The sequence below is a fragment of the Monodon monoceros genome, unplaced genomic scaffold (assembly GCF_005190385.1).
Source record: "Monodon monoceros isolate NGI ecotype Baffin Bay Population unplaced genomic scaffold, NGI_Narwhal_1 Super_Scaffold_21, whole genome shotgun sequence".
NCBI classification, from domain to species: Eukaryota; Metazoa; Chordata; class Mammalia; order Artiodactyla; family Monodontidae; genus Monodon; species Monodon monoceros.
The window spans coordinates 124602719-124628899 of record NW_021703778.1 but is presented as its reverse complement, the minus strand read 5'-3'; the positions used below and the strand labels follow the sequence as shown (position 1 = coordinate 124628899).

At 42.8% G+C, this 26181-nt stretch overlaps 1 protein-coding gene across 2 annotated transcripts in view; it reads left to right on the top strand.

Annotated features, from left to right (window-relative positions):
* The window catches only part of CDKL1 (cyclin dependent kinase like 1), a 68067-nt gene that overhangs the window by 28198 nt on the left and 13688 nt on the right, over window positions 1–26181 (top strand). For both annotated transcript variants that reach the window (XM_029236929.1, XM_029236927.1), the window contains 2 exons: window positions 13426–13547; window positions 23965–24037. In XM_029236929.1, coding sequence (XP_029092762.1) covers window positions 13426–13547; window positions 23965–24037 — 195 coding nt within the window. The remainder of the gene's footprint in view (window positions 1–13425; window positions 13548–23964; window positions 24038–26181) is intronic.

Sequence of the window (26181 nt, the reverse complement as noted above, 5' to 3'; positions counted from 1 at the left end):
TCTCCTTAGGTAGGTTTATTCCTAGATATTTTATTCTTTTTGTTGCAGTGGTAAATGGGAGTGTTTTCTTGATTTCACTTTCAGATTTTTCATCCTTAGTGTATAGGAATGCCAGAGATTTCTGTGCATTAATTTTGTATCCTGCTACTTTACCAAATTCATTGATTAGCTCTAGTAGTTTTCTGGTAGCATCTTTAGGATTCTCTATGTATAGTATCATGTCATCTGCAAACAGTGACAGCTTTATTTCTTCTTTTCCGATTTGGATTCCTTTTATTTCCTTTTCTTCTCTGATTGCTGTGGCTAAAACTTCCAAAACTATGTTGAATAAGAGTGGTGAGAGCGGGCAACCTTGTCTTGTTCCTGATCTTAGTGGAAATGCTTTCAGTTTTTCACCATTGAGGACGATGTTGGCTGTGGGTTTGTCATATATGACCTTTATTATGTTGAGGAAAGTTCCCTCTATGCCTACTTTCTGCAGGGTTTTTATCATAATTGGGTGTTGAATTTTGTCGAAAGCTTTCTCTGCATCTATTGAGATGATCATATGGTTTTTCTCCTTCTATTTGTTAATATGGTGTATCACATTGATCGATTTGCATATATTGAAGAATCCTTGCATTCCTGGAATAAACCCCACTTGATCATGGTGTATGATCCGTTTAATGTGCTGTTGGATTCTGTTTGCTAGTATTTTGTTGAGGATTTTTGCTCTATGTTCATCAGTGATACTGGCCTGTAGTTTTCTTTGTGACATCCTTGTCTGGTTTTGGTATCAGGGTGATGGTGGCCTCGTAGAGTGACTTTGGGAGTGTTCCTCCCTCTGCTATATCTTGGAAGAGTTTCAGAAGGATAGGTGTTAGCTCTTCTCCAAATGTTTGATAGAATTCACCTGTGAAGCCATCTGGTCCTGGGCTTTTGTTTGTTGGAAGATTTTTAATCACAGTTTCAATTTCAGTGCTTGTGATTGGTCTGTTCATATTTTCTATTTCTTCCTGATTCAGTCTTGGCATGTTGTGCATTTCTAAGAATTTGTCCATTTCTTCCACGTTGTCCATTTTATTGGCATAGAGTTGCTTGTAGTAATCTCTCATGATCTTTTGTATTTCTGCAGTGTCAGTTGTTACTTCTCCTTTTTCATTTCTAATTCTATTGATTTCAGTCTTCTCCCTTTTTTTCTTGATGAGTCTGGCTAATGGTTTATCAATTTTGTTTATCCTTTCAAAGAACCAGCTTTTAGTTTTATTGATGTTTGCTCTCGTTTCCTTCATTTCTTTTTCATTTATTTCTGATCTGATTTTTATGATTTCTTTCCTTCTGTTAACTTTGGGGGTTTTTTGTTCTTCTTTCTCTAATTGCTTTAGGTGCAAGGTTAGGTTGTTTATTCGAGATGTTTCCTGTTTCTTAAGGTAGGATTGTATTGCTATAAACTTCCCTCTTAGAACTGCTTTTGCTGCATCCCATAGATTTTGAGTTGTTATGTCTCCATTGTCATTTGTTTCTAGGTATTTTTTGATTTCCTCTTTGACTTCTTCAGTGATCACTTCGTTATTAAGTAGTGTATTGTTTAGCCTCCATGTGTTTGTATTTTTTACAGATCTTTTCCTGTAACTGATGTCTAGTCTCATAGCATTGTGGTTGGAAAAGATACTTGATATGATTTCAATTTTCTTAAATTTACCAAGGCTTGATTTGTGACCCAAGATATGATCTATCCTGGAGAATGTTCCATGAGCACTTGAGAAGAAAGTGTATTCTGTTGTTTTTGGATGGAATGTCCTATAAATATCAATTAAGTCCATCTTGTTTAATGTATCATTTAAAGCTTGTGTTTCCTTATTTATTTTCATTTTGGATGATCTGTCCATTGGTGAAAGTGGGGTGTTAAAGTCCCCTACTATGAATGTGTTACTGTCGATTTCCCCTTTTATGGCTGTTAGTATTTGCCTTATGTATTGAGGTGCTCCTATGTTGGGTGCATAAATATTTACAATTGTTATATCTTCTTGGATCGATCCCTTGATCATTATGTAGTGTCCTTCTTTGTCTCTTCTAATAGTCTTTATTTTAAAGTCTATTTTGTCTGATATGAGATTTGCTACTCAAGCTTTCTTTTGGTTTCCATTTGTATGAAATACCTTTTTCCATCCCCTTACTTTCAGTCTGTATGTCTCTAGGTCTGAAGTGGGTCTCTTATAGACAGCAAATATATGCGTCTTGTTTTTGTATCCATTCAGCCAATGTGTCTTTTGGTGGGCGCATTTAGTCCATTTACATTTAAGGTAATTATCGATATGTATGTTCCCATTCCCATTTTCTTAATTGTTTTGGGTTTGTTATTGTAGGTCTTTTCCTTCTTTTGTGTTTCTTGTCTAGAGAAGTTCCTTTAGCAGTTGTAGAGCTGGTTTGGTGGTGCTGAACTCTCTCAGCTTTTGCTTGTCTGTAAAGGTTTTAATATCTCCATCAAATCTGAATGAGATCCTTGCTGGGTAGAGTCATCTTGATTGCAGGTTTTTCTCCTTCATCACTTTCAATATGTCCTGCCACTCCCTTCTGGCTTGCAGAGTTTCTGCTGAAAGATCAGCTGTTAACCTTATGGGGATTCCCTTGTGTGTTATTTGTTGTTTTTCCCTTGCTGCATATTAAAAATATGTTTTCTTTGTATTTAATTTTTGACAGTTTGATTAAGATGTGTCTTGGCGTATTTCTCCTTGGATTTATCCTGTATGGGACTCTCTGTGCTTCCTGGACTTGATTAACTATTTCCTTTCCCATATTAGGGAAGTTTTCAACTATAATCTCTTCAAATATTTTCTCAGTCCCTTTCTTTTTCTCTTCTTCTTCTGGAACCCCTATAATTCGAATGTTGGTGCGTTTAATGTTGTCCCAGAGGTCTCCGAGACTGTCCTCAGTTCTTTTCATTCTTTTTTCTTTATTCTGCTCTGCATTAGTTATTTCCACTATTTTATCTTCCAGGTCACTTATCCATTCTTCTGCCTCAGTTATTCTGCTATTGATCCCATCTAGAGTATTTTTCATTTCATTTATTGTGTTGTTCATCATCGTTTGTTTCATCTTTAGTTCTTCTAGGTCCTTGTTAAATGTTTCTTGCATTTTGTCTATTCTATTTCCAAGATTGTGGATCATCTTTACTATCATTATTCTGAATTCTTTTTCAGGTAGACTGCCTATTTCCTCTTCATTTGTTAGGTCTGGTGGGTTTTTATCTTGCTTCTTCATCTTCTGTGTGTTTTTCTGTCTTTTCATTTTGCTTATCTTACTGTGTCTGGGGTCTCCTTTTTGCAGGCTGAAGGTTCATAGTTCCTGTTGTTTTTGGTGTCTGTCCCCAGTGGCTAAGGTTGGTTCAGTGGGTTGTGTAGGCTTCCTGGTGGAGTGTACTAGTGCCTGTGTTCTGGTGGATGAGGCTGGATCTTTTCTTTCTGGTGGGCAGGTCCACGTCTGGTGGTGTGTTTTGGGGTGTCTGTAGACTTATTATGATTTTGGGCAGCCTCTCTGCTAATGGGTGGGGTTGTGTTCCTGTCTTGCTAGTTGTTTGGCATAGGGTGTCCAGCACTGTAGCTTGCTGGTCGTTGAGTGAAGCTGGGTGCTGGCGTTGAGATGGAGATCTCTGGGAGATTTTTGCCGTTTGATATTATGTGCAGCTGGGAGGCCTCTTGTGGACCAGTCTCCTCAAGTTGGCTCTCCCACCTCAGAGGCACAGCACTAACTCCTGGCTGCAGCACCAAGAGCCTTTCATCCACACGGCTCAGAAGAAAAGGGAGAAAAAGTAGAAAGAAAGAATTAGTAGAAGTAGAAAGAAAGAAAGAAAGGAGGGAGGGAGGGAGGGAGAGAGCAAGGAAGGAAGGAGGGAAGGAAGGAAAAAAAGAAAGAAGACAAAGTAAAGTAAAATAAAGTAAGATAAAATATAATAAAGTTATTAAAATAAAAATATAATTATTAAGAAGAAAAAAAACAAAAATATGGATGGATAGAACCCGGAACAAATGGTGGAAGCAAAGCTATACAGACAAAATGTCACACAGAAGCATACACATACACACTCAGAAAAAGAGGAAAAGAGGAAAAAATCATAAATCTTGCTCTCAAAGTCCACCTCCTCAATTTGGGATGATTCGTTGTCTAAAGGAGGGAAGGAAGGAAAGAAAGAACGAAGATAAAGTAAAATAAAATAAGGTTATTAAAAGAAAAAGTAATTATTACGAAAAAAAAACCCAGGACGGATAGAACCCTCGGACAAATCGTGGAAGCAAAGCTATACAGACAAAGTCTCACACAGAAGCATACACATACACACAAAAAAAGGAAAAGGGGAAAGAATAATAAATCTTGCTCTCAAAGTCCACCTCCTTAATTTGGGATGATTCGTTGTCTATTCATGTATTCCACAGATGCAGGGTACATCAAGTTGATTGTGGAGCTTTAATCCGCTGCTTCTGAGGCTGCTGGGAGAGACTTCCCTTTCTCTTCTTTGTTCTCACAGCTCCCAGGGGCTCCCCTTTGGATTTGGCCCCGCCTGTGCGTGTAGGTCGCAGGAGGGCATCTGTTCTTTGCTCAGACAGGACGGGGTTAAAGGAGCCGCCTGATTCGGAGGCTCTGGCTCACTCAGGCCGGGGGTAGGGAGGGTCACGGAGTGCAGGGCGAGCCTGCGGCGGCAGAGGCCGGAGTGACGTTGCACCAGCCTGAGGCGCGCCGTGCGTTCTCCCGGGGGAGTGGTCCCTGGGTCCCAGGACCCTGGCAGTGGCGGGCAGCACAGGCTCCCCGGAAGGGGGGAGTGTGGATAGTGACCTGTGCTCGCACCCAGGCTTCTTGGTGGCAACAGCAGCAGCCTTAGCGTCTCATGCTCGTCTCTGGGGTCCGCGCTTTTAGCCGTGGCTCGCGCCCGTCTCTGGAGCTCCTTTAAGCAGCGCTCTTAATCCCCTCTCCTCGCGCACCAGGAAACAAAGAGGGAAGAAAAAGTCTCTTGCCTCTTCGGCCTGTCCAGACTTTTCCCCGGACTGCCTCCCGGCTGGCCGTGGTGCACTAACCCCCTGCAGGCTGTGTTCACACCGCCAACCCCAGTCCTCTCCTGGCGCTCCGACTGAAGCCCGAGCCTCAGCTCCCAGCCCCGCCCGCCCCGGCGGGTGAGCAGACAAGCCTCTCGGTCTGGTGAGTGCCGGTCGGCACCGATCCTCTGTGCGGGAATCTCTCAGCTTTGCCCTCTGCATCCCTGTTGCTGTGCTCTCCTCCGCGGCTCCGAAGCTCCCGCGCTCCGCCACCCGCAGTCTCCGCCCGCGAAGGCGCTTCCTACTGGGTGGACACTTTTCCTCCTTCACAGCTCCCTCCCGCTGGTGCAGGACCCGTCCCTATCCTTTTGTCTCTGTTTATTCTTTTTTCTTTTGCCCTACCCAGGTACGTGGGGGGGTTTCTTGCCTTTTGGGAGGTCTGAGGTCTTCTGCCAGCGTTCAGTAGGTGTTCTGTAGGAGTTGTTCCACGTGTAGATGTATTTCTGGTGTATCTGTGGGGAGGAAGGTGATCTCCGCGTCTTACTCTTCCGCCATCTTCCCAGAAGTCCTTAACCACTTTTAAATGTACATTTCAGTGGCATTAAGTGGATTCACATTGGTATACAACCATCAGTTCGACCATCTTCAGAACTTTTGTCATCTTCCCAACATTATTTTATTTTTATGTAGCTAAACTTACGTATCTTTTTTTTTTCTTCTGGAACTCTTGTGTTGTTTTTAGGATGCTTTCTCCCCAAGCTATGGTCCTACAAAGTTCTCCTAAATTTTTTCTACTATTTATATTATTTTATATTAAAACGTTTAATATATTTATGTTAAATGTTTGTAAATGTTTTAATATATGTAAAATTTATTCTTGTATATAGGGTGATGAGATATGGTTCTAATTTTCCTGATGAGTAGCCAGTTTTCCCAGAATCATTATTATTATTATTTTTTGCGGTACGCGGGCCTGTCACCGTTGTGGCCTCTCCCGCTGTGGAGCAGAGGCTCCGGACGCGCAGGCTCAGCGGCCATGGCTCACGGGCCCAGCTGCTCCGCGGCATGTGGGATCCTCCCGGACCGGGGCACGAACCCGTGTCCCCTGCATCAGCAGGCGGACTGTCAACCACTACGCCACCAGGGAAGTCCCCAGAATCATTATTAAATAAAGCACGTTTTTCGAATATATTGAAGTACTACCTGTGTCATATGTTAATTTCCCTTACGTATCTGGATCTAATTCTAGACTCGGTACTGCTTCTGTTTGTTCATTTCCGTGTCTGTAGTCTTCTGGGCTGTTGATGATGGTGACAAGTACAGGTGCTTTATTGAAAATTTAACCATTTGGTAAAGCAAGTTGACCCAATTTTCTCCTTGATGATTTTACAACAGTTATAGTTCTATATGAACATAAAAGCCATTTTATCTAGTTAAAAAGATCCTTTTTGTATTCTGATTGGAATTGCATTACATCCACATATTTTTCAGAAGAACTGACATTTTTATGATATGACTTCTTCACTGGTATCATTTTATCAGGACCATACTTGTACTTCCAAAGTCCTAAGTCCTTAAATGAGGTAAGGGTAAAATTTAGAGTTTTCTTTCTGAATCAAAACTGAAATTGGGTACTGCTGCTATTAACTCTTACATTGAGTTGCATGATTTAGTTGAGAGCATTCATCCGGGTGAGAAGGAAGAACAAGAGGAAATATGAAGAACCTTGATTCTTTCTTAGTTTAGACAAGCTCTAAACCTGGCTGGGTCTCAGTTTCTTGAGAGTGTTATAATATGCTGATCTGGGAATCCTTGGGAAGTACCCAGGATTAATTATTATAAAGGAGGGGGACATCCCTTTTCTCCATTCTGGGTGAATGTTAACTGATAAAAGATTCTTGCAAAGGGATCTGTGTAACTGAGACCAAGAGTCGAGTTCAAAAATTGTAAAGGCTTGTGAAAAACATTTTACCAAGACAGCTCTCAACTTTCTAAACTTTAATCCCTGTTCTTTTTTTATTTACCACAAATTTGTGGCAAAAGAAGAATGTTTTTGAAAGGAAAGCAAGATATGATCCTTGAGAAAATGGTCTGTTTTCCTCTAAAGCACAGACAGGATAAATATCTCCCCATGCTCTGCTCAAAGAACAGAGACCAGAGAATCCTTAGCACTTGAGGGATAGGGGAGACCACAGATGTAATGGTCTGTACACTGGTCAATCCAGAAATGTGTGAGCGCTGAGGCATCCCTAGGGTAGAGGTCCCAAACCCAGTACCTACAGGGGCCAGGCAGGTGTGGAAGAAATGATTCACTCTCACAAACAAATATATTTTTTCTTATTTGTCTTAAAATATGCAGTTATTTCTATTGCTTGTATGTTTTCCCACTTTTGATAGAGATATGGGCACATTAAATATGTCACTTTTAACTTTAAGAAAATTAATACTGGAAGAGTGATGATAAAGGGCAACTTTCACTTAGCCTTAGTGTCAGGGAGTGGTAGGGCGTGTTGGGTACTGTGATGAACTCACGTACCCAGCCTTATCCACCGTGGACAGCTGCTTCTCAGTCCCAACCCGCTGACGCCACAGACTGCAGGCCCAGGATTGCTAGATTGCCAGCGTTTTCAAGAGGATCTTGGTAACCAGGGTTTTAAAGTAACATTTCCTGATCTGAAGTGTTGGCAGCTGGGTCAAAAATCCTTCAAAATGCTAAGGCCAAACATTTGACCTTAGAGGATGTAGAAGCCTGAGCTTATCACAATGGATAGGTGGGCAGTGAGGACAAAGGGCCGATGACAGGGTGGAGGTGCTGCCCAAGAAGCATGTGTAGCCCTCTCAGCTCTGCGGGGGAAACCAAGCGGGGCTCAGGTTAAATTCAGTGGGTGAAAATAGCATTCTTTTTTTAATGTCAGAGAAAATGCTTCGCTTCGCAGTGTAATAGGAAACATCCATATTCAAAAAGCAGAGAAGATAAAAAGGAGACCAAAATAAAATAGGAGCGGCAAAGGCAGAAACTTTATATAAGAGACACTAAATCTGAGTCTGAGGCGGCCCAGGCTTCTAGATATAGAATAACTGACGGATGGTGAGTGGCCTGGGAAGAGGCACTGACATCCTCCAGATTGAGCCAGCACAATTCAGAGTGCCGAGGAATAAGACCAGGCCTGAGGCTTTGGTTTCATATACTCATAAACAGGAAGGAATTAGAATTAAAAGAGCCCTGAACTCCATCTTTGTAGTACATATGGTAGTTTAGTCTGTTCTAGTAAGACTCCTATGTATAATAAGCATGTTGAGTAAGCCTGTGGACAGTCCATCCATCATGTTGCTTGGTTCTTATCTAATTCCTCCCAATGCCCCTAAAGGAACCCATTCAAGGTTGAAGAAGAAACATCCAAACCTTCGTCAATGCAAACATTCACAATATCGGAGCCTTGATCAAGACCTTCAGGCTACCAGTTGCAGACTGGATTCAGGACCAGAGGTGTCCCTCTGAGCTCTGCCCCTGAGGTCAGGGGAGTCAACAGAGAAGAGTACGGTTTGGGGATGCTAAATCTGCCACATCTGGCTCCTGATCTCACCAGTGCACTGACGCTGCTTCTGGTGAGGTCACACGAACCCCTTTAGGACGCCCCCGCGGCGCCTCTCAGGCTTCCTCCCACTTGACTCTTCAGCAGCAGCATCACCATGGACCACTTCCTCCTTCCACGATATCTCTGTAGTGTCACGTTCTGCTGTCTTCTCTCTTATCTTGGGGGACCTTCTTCCCTTTCCCCTCCTCTGCTTCCTCCTCATCTACCACATACCTGGGTGCTGGGGTTCCTTGGCCTCTTCCTTCTCACTCTTCTGGGCAATCACTTCTAGCCATGGCTTTGCTTACACTCATGCTGACTCCCCGGCTTTTATCTTCAATTCAAACTCCAGCCGACCTGACGACTGTATTGGTACCTCAGAGTCCCTGTCAACCCAACGTGCCAGAATAGTAGTTCCTTCCCCCCAAAACCTGCTCCTCCTCTCAGTCATGGCACCACCGTCTACCCCCATTATACAAACCTTTGGTCATTCTTGATACCCTCTCCTGCATCCCTCACCTCCAGTCCATCACCACATCCGGACTATTCTAATAATAAAATCTATCTCCAAACAGTGCCTTTCTTGCCATCTCCCCTGCCTCAGCGCTGGTCCAAGCTCTCAGCTATCAACAGGCTCTTCACTGGTCTCCTCTCACCATATTGCCTCCTCTGAGCCATTCTGTATCCTGCCACCATAGTGAGCTTTTAAAAACCCAAATGGTAAATTACCCCATCTTGCTAAAATTCCTTCCGGTAGCTTCCCATTGCACTTAGGATGAAACGTAAATTTCTTAGTATGTCCTGCAAGGGCCCACAGGACCTGCCTTCTGCCTGTCTCCCTGGCATCAGTTCCATGTGCTTGACACTCAAACCACACCATCCTGCAGTTCCTTAAGTGGCGTTAAGTTCCCTCCTGGCTCAGAGCCAGTCCTCTGCCTGGAAAGCCACCATCTCTGTACCACCACCCCTTCCCTTGGTCTGGTCAGACCTTTCTCACCCTCCAGGACTCAGTTCAAAGTCACTTCCTAAGGACAGTTTCTCTAAGGCAGCCTAGTCTTTTATATATGGAGGGCTCTTCATGGCACTTCTTTGCTTAATGCCCGAGTCCTCCGTCCCATTCACCAGTGTGTCCCTAGTGCCTTGAATAGTGCCAGAGGCTGAGCAGACACTCTCAGATCTTTGTTATAATATACCAAAGAACACAGCCAAGACAGGGACTGGCTCCCAGATACCTGCTGCTCTGGAATGTTTTCAGGTCACCCAGAATCCTGGCTACCTACAGAGAGTTAATAATTTATTTTAAAATATTTATAATTTAACGTTTGTAAGTCCTAATTAGAATTTAGTCTTAGCAATTGATTTTTCTAAATGAAGAATTTTCTGGAAATCAGTTGAGAAATAAGTTATTGGCTATTTGCAGCTACATAAAAGTTGTCTCATGGCAGGGGATAGGAGAGACAAGTGGTTTAAGTGTCACATGACATCTTCCTATGTTGCCAGAAGCATTGGAAGCCCTCGCATTTGACGATAAACGTCACAAGCCTTAAATGTCTATATGCGCCTCAGTGGTATGATGAAAAGTACTCTCACACTCCTGGCAGAGGTGTAAGTATGTTTGATCCTTTTGGAAAGCAGTTCAGCCATATCTGTTTAGAGCTTTATGTTGTACTCCTGGGACTCTAAATGGTGCCCAACTAACTTCTTAAATGGCCACCTTCCCCAAAGAGATCTTCCCTGGGCCACTCACTACTCTCGAGCCAGGTACCCTTTCCTGGGGGCTTTTTGTAACACTTATCACGTCTGTAATTACTTGTTCCACATCTGTCTCCTCTCCTAGGTTCTAAGCTCCTTGAGAGTATGGTCAAGTACTTGCTATGTCTCTATATCCTTAGGACTAGCAGAGTGCCTTAAGCACATTAAGATAGATAAATACTTGTTGAATAAAATGAATTGAGAAAGTCAGCCTAAATAGAAATAGATTGAACCCCCAATAATAATATTAACAGTTAAGCTTCCTGGAGAGAACAATGTGGCCTGACACTGTTTCATGTGTTTTGTGTTATGAAGCTGTCACAGCAGCCCTTGAGCTTCCTGCTCTCACAGATGGAAAACTGAGGCCTAGAGACATTAAATGAAATTATTCAAAGTTAAGGTCAGCTGGTTAGTAGCTTGTTCATCAAAACCTTATTTACAATACACAAAAATTGGAGAGAATCTCTATGTTATTTGAATAGAATATGCAGCAATTATAAGAATCTAGGTTTTCAAAAGGTGTTCAGTAACAGGAAGATGGGTGTAATATAATATTTACAGTCCCACCCGGTTCAATGGATCCTGCTGTGACAATGCTTTTTACCTGCTACATGGTCCCCATGCTTGGGTTGCAGAGTTATAGCTCTTTTAGTTCATACCAGGGTGTCAGGTGGGGCAGAGGCGGGCCAGACGTAGAAACGGACATCTGGAGGGTGCGAGTGTTTCAGGGAGAGAACTGGGTGAACAGGTCCTGAAGCGAGAGGGAGTGTGAGCCTTTGAAGAAGTGAGAGAAATTCAGTGTGTCTAGGGTTTAAGAGATGGGGCTGCAGAAGTAAGCAGAGGTCAAACTGAGAGGATATTTGGGTTTTATCCTGAGGCAGCAGTGCCCCTGGTGATCACTGCAGGTATGGATGGGACAAGTTGGAGGTGCCAGTCTTGGCATCTGAGAAGGTCCAGGTATTTGTTTCGGTGGAATTGATACATTTGTACTTTTGCTAAAAAAAGTTGGCTGAAGATGTGAGGACTACATATGGAACATGGAAAATGAAAAGAATCTAAGATTTGAGGTCTGGGCCTTCGGACAGTTATTTTTCAGAGGCTGTAAGAAAATCTCTGCTTTCCACTAATTGTCATAAAGCTGCTATTTACCCCCTTTACACTTGGTCGTTTGCTTTCTGTTTGAGACATCTGAGCCAATGCAATTCTTTGGTTTAAAACAGCAGTCAGTTCTGTCCTCCTATATCTGGAAAGTGTTAGTTCAGGCTAAAAGTTTCCAGCTATGGGAACATAAATCTGGGGCTTTAGAGCTTGGAGTGCCTTCTGTTCTAAGGCCCAAATGTGGCTAATGGGCTTTAGAGTGTCTTGGCTGTTTTATATTTGTTTCATCAAGTGTAATCGCTGGAGCAGGAATTTCACATCTGGAAGATAGAGGGGTTTTACAAAGAAAATGAGAAAATAATTGTCTTTTTTAGTATTTCTCTTGCTGACTGTTTCTCTTCTCACTATCTATACAAATGTGCTAGAGTGTGCATTTCAAGAACTTCAGTTTTTCTCCTTCTGTCTTTTATCATTTTTGAAATATCTGTCTACCTATGATTAATACCTCTGTCTACATATCAAATCACCTGGAGAATTTGGGGGAAAAAACCAGATGGCTGGGCCCCTGTCCAAGACCAATTCAGGATCTCTGGACGTGGTGCCGGGGCATCTGCAGTTTTCAAAAGTCCCCCTGGTGATTCTACTACAGGGTTATTATCTAGTGCTGCATTAACAAACCTCCTCAAAACTTGGTAGCTTAGGGCTTCCCTGGTGGCGCAGTACTTGAGAGTCCGCCTGCCGATGCAGGGGACGCGGGTTCGTGCCCCGGTCAGTGAGGATCCCACATGACGCGGAGCGGCTGGGCCCGTGAGCCATGGCCGCTGAGCCTGCGCGTCCGGAGCCTGTGCTCCGCAATGGGAGAGGCCACAACAGAGAGAGGCCCGCGTACTGAAAAAAAAAAACAAAACAAAACTTAGTAGCTTAAAAAAGAATGATTTCTTACTTCTCACAGTTGTGCTTTGGCTGAGTGCTCCTTCGGGGGTCTTGCGTGGGCTCGCCCACGTAGCCGAATTAGATGAGGGCTGGCAGGGGCTGAGTGCAGCTGGAACAACTGCGCCCTGCTCTGCTCGTGGTATTTCATCCTGGGCTGGATCTGGGGGGGATCTCATGATTGCTTTGACCACTAGAATGAGGCAGAAGTTATATCACCTGATTCCTGAGACTAGGCCTTAAGAAGCCTTTCGGCTTCCTCTCTTGCTCTCTTAGGTCACTGCCCGGAGGCCTTCAAGCCCTAAAGAAAGTTAACCATTTTTGCTCTCTTCACAGTAGTTTGCTTAGTTGTAGTGTTTCCAGTAGGATCATGGACAGGAGGGGCCAGAAAGCTAAGTACAAGATTTATCTCTGTCAACACCGACATTCATTCCTGCCTGTGTTTTCTAGATACACTCCTTCAGGCATATCAGATTGGAGAGTCTTCCTCATTTTTCTCTTTTAAAAGGTTTCATCAGCCTAGGAAACCTGATTTACTCATTCATTCACAAATAATGATCGAACGCCTATTATGTGCAAGGCCCCATGCTGGGAATACAACATCATTCTGCGTAAACAAGAGAACACAGACCCTGATGTTTGTCATGGTTCTTATATTCTATAGAATGTATCCATTATATCTGTTGGCAGCAGAGGACATTAAACAATCAATTGAACAATTACTTAGTAGGTTTGAAGGATTCCAAAGGATTCATACTTCAGGGGGGGCCACGAGGGACACTGAACCAGTCTAGGGAGATCTCTGTAGGAGGGGACATTTTCATTCTTTTTTCCCAGCCTCCTCATATCTCTCTTTACCTTCACTAACCACCAGGATCATGATCATTTTTCACTTACAGGCTGCTAACGAACAGCTCATCAAGTGAAGAAAGATAGTGCTATCGACAGCCTCCGTCAATCCAAGACAAGAATTTTTCTAAAGGACAAATAGCTTTCTTCTGTTGGGCCAAAATTAGAGAAAACTCTTTCACACTTCCACTTTAGCACCTTGCTTTTTGTGTTTTCAGCAACTCAAGCATCCCAACCTCGTCAACCTTATCGAAGTCTTCAGGAGGAAGCGGAAGCTTCACCTGGTGTTTGAATACTGTGACCACACGGTGCTCCACGAGCTGGACAAACACCAAAGAGGGTGAGTGACCTGTCGTTTACAAACAAAACACAGCAAAACACACTAGGGTTTGCGAGGGAAAATGAGTTATGACCCTTTTTCACAGCAGGCAAGGGCAGCCAGTCTTTGGCCACCATACTCTGCTGCTGAGGGGTTACCAGAAATGTTGAGAAAGAAACCATAACTCATCATTTTCATGAAGAAAGCAGCAACTACATTATTCGGTTGAACTTGATTTCTTGGTATATTATCTCTGCATAAATGCTATGTCAGTCTCTAGGAAAGAAAAGGAGGGATATTAGTTATTCTGTGCCTGCCTAGGGAAGCATAAGGACTTGGAGGTTGAAAGGAAGAGTTCAAAGACAATGGCTAATAGGAAGTTTAAGGCTAAAACAAACGTGGTGTTTTATCTGAAGCAACCCAGGTATCTGGTCTGCTCTATTGGTCAGAATTGTTTTGATTACAAATGACAAAAAACCCAACTGAAGCCGGGTGTAGGTGAAAAAGGAAGTGATGGTGGCTGTGATTGGAGAGGTGACTCTGGAGGTCCTGCTGATCTTATAACACATTTCTAGCACAGGCAACACCTTTGTGTGCAGCAGCAGAAGGCTCGGTGAGCAGACAGAGCCTTTGTTTGAAAAAAAAAAAAGGCAGGGGGTGGGGGTGAGATCCCTTCCTCTGAAGGTCGCTCCTTGCCAGGGTGAGCAGAATGCAGGCTGGATTTTGGCTCCCACCCACTCCTCAGCTGGGTGTCTTTAAGGCAGAGTGCCTTAGGTGGGGCCGTTCTCTCTCTCTCTGTCTCCCTCTCCCCTGCACCAACGACTCCCAACTCTTCCTCTCTGTGTTGGCTTCATTCTGCCTTGGAGTTGAGTCTCCTTTACAGGGTTGATTTTGGAGGGTATGTGTGTGTGCTGTGAGATGGAAGCAGTTAGGAAGGGAAAAGTGTGAACTAGAAAGCATTGCCACAGGCTTTTATCAACCTGTGTAGCCATTCTAGGAGAAAGGAAGTTCTAGAAGAAGGTGGCATCTGCATACAAAGTCCAGTAGAAGACTGATTGGCTCAGCTCAGGTGATGCAGCTACCCCTGGAACCAGTGACTGTGCCAGAGGGAGAGGGTAGAATGATTACAAGGTCCTAGGAGATATGATTCAAAGTGGGTCAATCAAAGAAGACTTCATGGAGGAGGCGACCTTTGACTTGCAAGGTGAGGAGACTCCAGAGAAGTCGAACAGGGAAGGATATCTCCTCTTCTCTGTCTTTTGCTGTGTTCCTGGGAGCCCAACTTTGGCTGAAGACGCTATGTAGAGTGCACTGGAGATCAGAACGATGGAACGGCACCCCATCCTGGCTCACATTCGCACTCCAGTGGCTGGAGGCTGAGGCTCTTTCAACAAGGCTTTCAAGCCTTGGCCAAGAGCTTGCTCTGCCATGTGGTGGTGCTTATGTATGATCTGCCATGACCTCCGGGCAGATGGGATTAAAGTGGTTCATGGTTCATTAGTGACCATGGCACAGGCTTTTCTTGTTAATTTACACAGCCAGAGAGAGCCAAGAGAACAGACACCTCCCTCCCTTCAGCAAGTCATTGATACAGAGAAATTATGTGTTCAAGGGAGAAAACATTGACTATGTTGATATTTGCTCTTTTGACAGCTTGCTAGTGACACTTCAATTAAACCTACTAGTATAAGCTACTCGTGCTATGTGGAACTAGGGGGTTGTTGCAGGGAGTTTGATTAATCATGTTAGATTGAGTCACTTAGAAACACTGATTAGTGGGGGGTTGCAAGCAATTGGGAGTCAGTTCTTTTTTAGCATATAGTTTAAGCAGAAGAATAAAAAGACAGGAAGATGAGTGATTAGAGGCTTGGAAGCAGATTTTTTTAACTCCACTGGCTAAAATCTGTTATATATGTTCCAGAAAATGCTTTAATATAGAGGTGGGTTAGAGAAGGGAAAGACTGGTAGACACCTGTGTGGTTAAGTACAAGCAGCTTCATTTCCAAATGACACTGTGCCATGGTTTGTCAAATATAAGATTGACTTAAGGAACACTAATAACTGAGCAAGTTTGAAAAGTAGGATTTATTCTAAGTCAGATCATATGCATTTACTTTGAAGTTTAAGGATGTGTGTGTGTGTGTGTGTGTTTTAAAAATAAAAGTTACTTTCCATTATCCTGACTGTTTGGATTCTCCGATCCTTTAAATGCTATTTCAGAATTTTGCTTGTCATCATTAAGGAGTAAATGTCATTAACTCTGTCAACCAACGATTTTGAAATTCATAGGAAAACTTTATGTTTCAATGTAGAGATCTACAAAATAAAGCTATACTATAAAATAAAACTTTGTGAGTGTATTCCCAGTAAAAGTGGGTCAGCATCACCTGTGTGACCTTTAGCAAGTTGCTTACAGGTGTCCTTACCTCTAAAAATGAGAGTTTAGTACCAGGTAAAATTTAAGAGAACTTCCAGCTCTACAGTGTTATGAGTTGATGATCTAATACCTAGAGCTCAGAAGACTGCAGTTCTCTTTTAGTTTCATATGTGATCTGTTAGACAATATCAACAGAAGATAATGTGCTAGTGCTGACGTTTTTCCTGCCTGATGGCAGGTTGGTCCTCCCTGGGTTTGTACATTTACCCCAAGAACGTCCTGTGATCACTATATTTCCAGGTACAAATTTCTAACATATAAAGTGGATCACGCCACACTGCTACATAAGTCATTTAATAGCTCCTCAAAGCTTACTGGTGTGGTAAAAACCCCTAGCATGGGATACAAGATCTCACTCACTCTGCAAGATCACCCCATTTCCCACCAGTTTCCAATCCCATGGAATCATTTGCATCCTAGGCTTTAGGACACCTGGATTGCCCTACCTTCTGTACTCTGCCTGGCAAACTCCTGCTTGCCCTTGGATACAGCTCAAAGATGACCTCCTTATGATACCTACCTTAGGAGACTCGGGAGTTCCTTCCTGTGGTATCCGTTACATCTTCTGGAATTATTTATGTTTGCCCAGTAAACTATAAAATCTTCAAGGGCAAGAGCTGTGCCTTCCTCATCTGTGTATCCCCAGTAATTTTTAGCTTAATTCTTGGCACTTGGTATATTCTCAATACTTGCTGTGGAGTGACTGAGTCAGCAAACTGATAAATTGATCCTTAAAGATGATTTTAAAGAACAGTAATCATAACAATGTTTTATTTTTCATTTAAAAATAGTTACTTTGATTTAAAATGTCTAAAACCTAATATTGTCAAAGGAAATCATTAGTACACTGCTAGAGCAACCTGTCCAGAGGGAAATTTGGCAGTGGGCCTACTTCTGTTAATTTACCACAAGAAAATAATTGAGTATGTGTGTAAATATTTAGTTTAAAAAGTGTCTATTGTTAAAGTATTGTTTATAATAAAAAAATTGGAAACAACTGAAATGTCCCATGATGGAGGATTGGTTAAGTAAATTATAGTATGTCTTCACAATGGGATACAGTGGAGCTGCTAAGAATCATGCTTATAAGATAAAACAAACATTGACATAGAGAAATGTTCATGAGTGGTTGCAAAATGAAGAAAAAATGCTATAATAAAAAAACATATTTCACTTTCATAGAATTTATATATAGGTAGAAAACAAAGAAAAGTAATTAATATACACGTTTTAATAGAGATTATCTCTGAGTGATGACTGTGTAGATATTTTCCATGTTGTTTTTTTATATTTTCTCCATGTTCCATTTATTACTTTGGCGATGTTTTAATTATTAAAAATAATTCCTGCTAAATCAGACTCAAAGACTTATCTCTACTTTGAATCTGAAACGGATACTAATTTATCTCCTTGTAAGATGTTGGTAACTTCTTGAACTCCTTTGGAAGGCTTTTGGAGAAGATTCACATTCATGCTGCTACTAACAAGCAAGTTTATGCCAGAATATATCCTGTTATAGTGGCATAAATACGTGTCCATTATAGTTCCCAGTGCTGTGTTCGTGTTGCTTATATTTGCTCTCAAACAAGCATATTCCTTATCTTCTGTGGGACTGAATGGGCCTTGTACTTATTATTCTATTAACTATTGGTCTCTCCTCTGTCAAAGTTTCGTAAACAACCGGTTTAGGTGTTCTCTCCTCATTTTTCTGCTCCTGTGTAAGTGCAGCCGGACACTTCACCCATTTTTTTCCTGTGCAGATTCCATTACCACCAGATCCTCCTCTGACTCTCATATAGTTTATTCAAAGAACATCTGGTGGGTAAAGGGCATTACTATAAGTTTTCAGTTTCTGACAATGGAATTCCAGGACTTTTCTAAAACTCTAAAAACCTCTTTTTTAAAGTGATGCATTGTTTGTTGTAAAAATGTCAAGCAACACAGAAACATATAGAAATAAAGTTTGAGAAATGGTTTTCTAATTATTTTTCTATGCGTATATATATTTAAAGAGATTGAACTCTACATACTGTTCATTTTGTAAGTGTGTTTGGGAGCTGTCTCCCTATTCATACATACATCTCTACTTTTATATTTTTAAAATGGTATCGAATTCCATGGTGCAAATATACCATGGTTTCTTTATTCAACCCCCCCATTGATAAATATTTAGATTGTTTCTAGTTTTTCTCTAATAATAAGGCTACAGTAAACATAAATATTTCTATAAGATAAATTTCAAAGAACATATTATTTCTATAGGAGCTTGGCCAGCCCTTTTGTCCCCATCTTTGTTGTAACCTTGTGTAGAAATGAAGCTTGAATGGATGTTGATTGTTTGACTTCTTGTAATGTGACAAATATTAGAGGAGCAGTGGTGGAAAGGACCGTTACTGTATTGAGAACCTGGGAAGAGATCCATGGTCTTTCTTTGTCATCTCTCTCGTCTCTCTTATTTCTGAAGACGTGTTTAAAATGCAGTTTAATCTGTTCACTTTCACACAGCAGTTGTTTAGGTTTCTCTCTGTTCATTTCAATTTTGTTATCAGGACATTAGGGTCATAGTCCATCCGTTCCAAAACTTGGAAGGAGAGACAGAAGTTTGCTTTCTGGGAGTTATTTTGTGAAACCAACACATTATGCATCAGGGCAGAGATATGCAAAGCATCCTTAAAGGGATAGGAGGCTGCCGGGCTGGTTAGATGTGACTGATCACACACATTTTATCTAAGGACGACAGCTTCCTAATTTGGAGATGGGTGCAACTAAACTGTCTCAGCATAAAGGCAATAACCAGTCAAACTGTGTACTTTCTCTCATTCCAACTCTTTGCTCACCAAACACCATTCTCATTAGAACTTGAGTTTCTCTGTGGAATTGCCTACAACGAGAGCATAAGCTGGCACTCAGAATTTAAAGATGGATGAATAAATTAGCATTCTGGCTTTATATATCAGGCTAGTAAATTTGTGTAATGTTCGCCTGCCCCTTTGAAATGGATACTGTCTTGGTGTGCTGACAAAACTAAGTGTCTATATATGAAAACCTGAAGACCATTGTAAAAGGAGCCAGGCTGCTGGCTGCCCTACCAGACGAAGCAGCACATTCTCCGTGTTGCTGTGATGAAATGACTTTTCCCCCCAATTCTGTTCTTCACTTAATATTTTCTCATATGCATTTCTCTCCGCCACGCCCCACCCTCCTGCCCGCCTCTCCTCTCGGCAGGCATGTGGGATCTTAGTTCCCAAACCCAGGATCTAGCCTGCGCCCCCTGCAGTGGAAGCACAGAGTCTTAACCACTGGACCGCCAGGGAAACCCCTCATGTGCGTTTCTAAATATGTTGCAGTATAATTTTTAGATCTATTATTAACTATAAGATATTACATCTAGTTACATTACCATCTAACTTCCTCCATTGTTGAATATTGAGGCCATTTTCAGTGTCTTGTCTGATAAATGATTCTACTCTCAAAATCTTCCTACAAAAAGATTTTTCCTCTTTTGCACTTTTTCTTTAGAAGTTCTCAAAATGGGATTATCGGCTCATAGGGTTTGTCAAACTGAACCAATTCACCTTATCACCAATGATGTGGATTTATATATATTTTTTCCTTATAGTCATGCTACTTTGGTTTCTATTATTAAAATATTTGATGAATGAATTCCTTCAAACATACAAGGTAGAAATAATAGCAATCCTACACAAACTCTTTCAGAAAATATAGAAGGAAGAAGTACTTTCCAAATCATATTGTGAGACCACTATAACCTGATACCAAAACTAGATGAGGACATTTCAAGGAAAGAAAATGACAGGTGAATATCCCTTGTGAACTTAGGTGTAAAAAACCTTAGCAAATTAAACCTAGCAATGTAATATAATAAAAATAGTGATGTTCTGCTATTTCTTGATGTATTAATTTTTAGACATTTTTAGACATTATCTACAGACTATTCTGATAGATGAGGATTTAGCTCTCTTACACCATTATTTCCTCTGCTTCCCCTTCTCCCCCCAAATAGTTACATTAAAATTTTATTAATTCAGCATTCACTGTTCCCATTATTATGCCTATGTAAATATTACTTATAGCTGCGCATTTTACCATACTAGGGTTTCTTTTTGTATTTTTTCTGCAAATTATGTTTGCCTTGCTTTTTAAATTTGCTTAGTATTCTATTGCTAACTTTTCCCACTCTTTTTAATAGTCTCTCAGCATACTTTTCCACAGGATAATCACATCAGGTAATCCATTAGTTCACTTTTTTGCCCCCTTGGTGATATCCTGCCTTTAGACCCCCATTCTCCATCTGTTTGGCTTGCTGTTCTCCAAGCCCGCTGACCAGCTGTCCTCCTGGGACTTCCCTTTGCTGTCATCCTTTGAATCCCCTCTTGGAATTTCTCTATAGTTTGATTCACCACTTCCTGGATCTCCGGTCTTCCTCTTTCTGGGTTTGCTTACTTAGCGTGGCCAAGGATCTCTGTCTCCAATTGGCTAAAATGATGATACAGTCACACAGAAATCTAGACCACAGATATTTCTAATGATACCCCCTTACTCCTTGGAGCCAAACACTTGGGAAGCTTTTATGTTCCTGGGGGTGAAACAAAGTCCCCAAAGCAGGCAGGAGGAGTGCTGTGAGGTCACACTGGTGGAGGACCCAGGAGTGCACTTCTCCTGCACCTCTTCCCACGAGTGGAAGATGGATTCCATTTCACCCTCCCTGGAGGGAGTACCTCTGTCAAGTTGGACCACAGCTCAGTGGGCTCCAGAGGGACAGCTGTAGCTCTCACCTGCTGTCACCATGTCTTGTCTTGTACTTTTATTTTCCCAAAGATACTATAAGCTGCCTGAGGGTGAGATGATGTCTTATTATATTTAGATTGAGCTTCAGTGTCGTTCTAGTTAGGTTTTAGGAGAGAGTGAAATAGATGGGTGTGTTTAATCCACCATCTTAACCCAGAAGTCCTTTGAAGCACTTTTATCAGTTGGCTTCAGTGACACTGTGTTCTCTTGACTGTCATCTTAGTTCACTTGGTGTTCAACCCTAGTCTCTTGCTGGGTCCCCCTCCTCTTTCTGAACTCTACATGTTGCAGGGCCTCAGGGCTTGACCTTCTCTTCTTTTTTCTGGATTCATTCCTTAGGTGGCTTCATCCACTCCTAGGCCTGTAAATCCCATCATTCTGCTTATGCTTCCCAAATTTATCCCTCTGGACCTTCCTTCTGAATTCAGAACTCCTTTCCCAGAGTCTTCCCTTGCATGGCTGAGAAGCATCTCACCCATCCACCCTCCCTTCCCCTGCCCGGCTTCTCCCCAAGCATTCTCCACAGTAAAGGGCCCCACCATAAACCAGCAACTTAGGCTAATTACTTGGTGTCATTCCTTGATTTCTCTCTGAATCTCACATCCAATCTCTCAGAAAATCCTGAAGACTCTATTTTTAAAATATAGTCCAAATTGGGGCGCTTCTCATCACCTTAACCACTCCGTCAGATGTTGCCCTAAGCAGAAAAGCTTTCTGGAGCATGTGTATAAGATAGCACCCTTTTCAGCACAGCACCCTCTGTACATATGTGAGTATCCAGTCCCAGTGAGGCGCCACAGAATAGATTCTATTTTTCTTCCTTTCCATATCTGTAACTCCCTCCACCAACAGTGAAAAACCTGGCTCCTATCATCCTCAGCTAAAAGGGTTCTTAGAGATAGAATCTGAGGCCCTGGCATTCCAGAGCAGAAACAGAGTAATCAAGAAGGGAAGTGAGGGACTTCCCTGGTGGTCCAGTGAGTGGGACTCCGTGCTCCCGATACAGTAGGTCCGGGTTTGATCCCTGGTCGGGGAACTAGATCCCTCATGCGTGCGCAACTAAGAGTCTGCATGCCGCAACTAAGAAGTCTGCATGCTGCAACGGAAAGATCATGCATGCCCAGCGAGGATCCCGTTTGCTGAAGCTGAGACCGGCTCAGCCTAAATAAATAATAAAATATATATAAAAAAAAAAGTGGAGTGAGTAGCTGACCCAAGACGACACTAGGTAGCTTGAACAGAATTTTTACGTTTGAAAACTGTGTAACAAGGTGCTTAGTGTTAGAGGAGCGCTAATGATACGCTATTATAATTTACTTTTAAATGCTCTTTTTGCGTAATTTCTTTTTTTTTTTTTTTTTTCCGCGCCGCGCGGGCCTCTCACTGCTGTGGCCCCTCCCGCCGCGGAGCACAGGCTCCGGATGTGCAGGCTCAGCGGCCATGGCTCACGGGCCCAGCCGCTCCGCGGCATGTGGGATCCTCCCGGACCGGGGCGCGAACCCGTGTCCCCTGCATCAGCAGGCGGACTCTCAACCACTGCGCCACCAGGGAAGCCCCGTAATTTCTTTTGGGAAATGTTCTTAGAGACTAAAATTGCCTGGTACTGAATAACCTTATATTAATACTTAATTCATTACATAATCAACATATATTCTATTTTTTTCTGGGTAAAAAATTGAGGCTGGGGGAAAGCACGTCCCCTGAAATGTCCTCTTCTTAGTTGTATCTTTCTAGGCCTTCTTTCTAGACAGGTGAGATTTTCTGGCATTTGTACCTTTATGTCGCTAGAATAAGGAAGGGAATTTGGAGAAAAGCTACTTCAGCCCAGGAATGTCCCAGCTCTTCTTCATGGAAGTGGCCTCTTCATTTCCTCCACATTGTCCCACTGTTCCAGCTTCCCCTTATCTGCTTGAAAGGATTTCCTGAACATCTGGCCTGTGACAACAGTGGTCTCATAGCCCCTCCCGGAGGCTGGAAGTGACTTTTTTGGGTCACCTTGACACAAGTACTCCAGAGCTTCCTCCCTGGTGTACATATTAGTTCTGGCTGAGGATCACAACATTGTTTAATGTTTGATTTGTAAAAACAGTTAAGTCTAACTGGTGGGCGGGGGTCTTTGAAAATAAATGTACTCTCTCTGTAGTTCGTTTTGCTCATTGCCTAATATTTTTTTTAAAAAATGCTCTCGGAGCAGGTACCGTTTTCTGATTCACACAAAGGACCTACTGGGGCCACTGTTTGCCCTGGTTATGTAAGCTTAGAGTCAGGGAGGAAGTGCTGGGAGCAGTGGCATGAGGTTTAGATGCTGTAATAGAGGACAGGGCAGGGAGATGTGAACAGGATGCAGCCAGCTACCAGAGAGGAATGGTGTGAGGAAAGAACCAAGATGCCTATGTGGGCGTCTACTTATTATGGCCTTCTGTTGCCTGGTGTGCAATGTAAATCTCTTCCTTACCATCAGTAAAATCTTCATTACCTTAAAAAAAAAAGTGCTGGGGCTTCCCTGGTGGCACAGTGGTTGGGAGTCCACCTGCCAATGCAGGGGTCACAGTTTCAATCCCTGGTCCGGGAAGATCCCACATGCCGTGAAGCCTAGAGGGGAGTCCGCGTGCAGCAACGAAGACCCAATGCAAGCATAAATAAATAAAAAATTTAAAAATTAAAAAAAAAGTGCTGCCTAGGGGATCTGAAGAAACCATGTGCCCACCTGTGGAAGATGAGTTAGGCTTCAAGGCCATCAGTTGGGGCAACTTGAAAAAATAAACAGCATCTTTCATGCTTGATATTTACTAATAACTTGCCATCAACAAAAAGCTCCTTTTTTGTTACCTGCCTGGTAACTTGAGACAGAGCTCAAGTTACCAGGCAGGTTCCCAGTGGTGCCACGGATGTTCGAGGTAGGTGGTCTTAAGTACCCGTTGAAATCCCTTTGGGTCTTCCTGGTCCCTCCCTGTAGACGTAGATATTACATTGTTGTTACTTTGCTGTCCCTGGAATTCAGCAGTGTTCTGATCATGTGTTCTCTACACTTTGGACCCCTGGAATGCCTGTCGCATGAGTTAGATGACTGTATGTGTGACCTAGGATTTTCCACTACTTAAGCCTGTCTTGGTTTGCTTTTTTCTTTTTTTGAGCTGAATTCCATGGCAACACTAAAGAATGTGTCTGTGTTGCTTTTTTTTTTTTTAATAGGGTACCAGAACATCTTGTGAAGAACATAACTTGGCAGACATTGCAAGCCGTAAATTTTTGCCATAAACACAATGTAAGTCTCATGATCTCCCTCTAAAAACCAGAAGTCTGCCCTTAAGCTGAGATGGAGCCTTTGTACGAAGTTTATATCATACTTTTGTGGATAGAATTTTTTACCCAAATCTTTGTAAGCCTGGCTGGGGTAAGTAGACGCTAAAAATGCCAACCTAGCTAGTCCTTCTTGTTCAGGTTTTAAAGATGCATTTTTATGATTTTAAGAAAGTAGTTATTTTTACGTTGCTTAGGAACTGCTCAGATTTAAGGTAGAATCCCATTCACTTGGAGTCCGTGTTGGTCTGGAACCCTCAAAATACTCTGAAATTGGGGAGGGGAACCCCAGGTGGCTTATGCTTGTTGAGTGCAGTACGTGGAGTCTCAAGTGCCATGCACACGTACTAGTGTCTGCATTGGTGAGATAGAGGTGCCAAGTCTGCAACAAAGCAGCCAGTGGAAACCTCTAGCACTCCCAGCCACAGCGAGGCTGGCGGGAAGCACAGTGGACCGCTGCCCAGGTGGTGTGACTTCACAGATGCTGGGAACCCTGCTGTTCCTTCCAATACAACATGGCCCAGTCCCTGTGCACAGAAGCCAGACTCCAACATCAGAGCTTCATTTTGGCCACAAGGGCAATTTACCGCAATATGTCATCCTGACAACAGCCAGGGTCCAATTTCACTGGTGGGGCTGAATCCCCTTCCTCACGCTGTTCTAAATGGTTTTTTTTTTCCCTGAAGCTGCCTTCCCAGAGAAGCAAATACGAGAGTAGGCGGCACTTCTCCCGGCTGTTCCTCCACCTAGCTCACGGCTACAGTCCTTGTCCAAATGCATGCATAGCAGGGAGCATGGACACCTTATAGGTACTGCGAGTGAGGGCTAGCAGTTTCCTGAGAGCAGGTTTTAGGATGGGGGAGCAAGAGAGACTGCAGAAAGGCCCTGGTGGGGAAAAGCGGAGACACTAAGAACAAATATAACGCATACCACAGTTCCCTGGAGAGCCCCTGAAGCTGTTTGGCCACATGTGCATGGGGGGAGGGTTGTAGAAACTTGTAAAGAATTCCCAGAGCAGAATAGGAGCACATTCTTGCTTACAAGTACTTCTGACCATCTGTCATCATGATATTCAGGGGTGTACTCATTTATGGTAATATTTGAAGCCAGTGGTAAAAAAAAAGTGGAGATCTCAGGGCCATTATTTGCTGAGAATCAGATAGATTGTAAAAATAATTCAGTTATTTCCCCCCAGTTTTTCCAGAATAATAAATACCCATGGGGAAACACACTGAGGTCTCACCCCGAAGATCCTTTGGAGTGAGAACTAGGCCAGGCCCAAGAGGAAACTGTGTCATCTCTCCAGATTCTGGAGAGTCAAGAACATCCCAGGGTATCAGCCGCAAGCCAGAGAGGGTCTCTCAGATTGCAGAAGTCTCCAACATTCTCCTCTAGAGAGGAAAACACTTGGAAGAAGGGAAGGTTATTAGGAACCTGAACAGTACTATGACCCCACGGTTGTTTTTATGTAACTTTAATTAGGTTGTTGATTTGTTCCTTGCCAAAAAATTGTTATTTAATAAGAAAATCATGTGAAGATTCTTAAACATTCTTCCAGCATCACCCTGTTAAGCAATGTCAGCTGTAGTCTGGAAACCACAGGTGATTTGTGTCTAAACTCTGGCATGGGGACTACATCCCGTGGGGTGGAGGCACAGAAAGAAGGCTGGATGTGTGTGGGATGGAGCTGACATCTAGCGACTCCCCAGAGGGTGAGCACTGCCTGCTCTTATTTATCTAGTGGGGACGAATGTCAGAGCTGGAAGGGAGGTCTCTTGGCAAGCTGCTGCTTCCCGCCCTTCTCTTTCCCAGCTTATCTCAGTAGGCCCAGGGCTTGTCCTGTTTACCAGGCGGAATGTGTTCTGTTCTCAGTTAAACAACTGGATTGTGAATTCTGCTTAGGCACCAACTTGCAGCTCCTGCAGCCATGCTGCAGGCCTCACCCAGAGCCTTTTAACATTCTCCCTGTCACCTAAGGTAGCCAGATGAAATCCAGGACACCCAGTTAAATGTGAATTTCAGGTGAACATTCATAACCCTTTAGTATAAATATGTCCCAAACATTGCGTGGGGCATACTTATACTAAAAAATTATTTGTTTTTTTATCT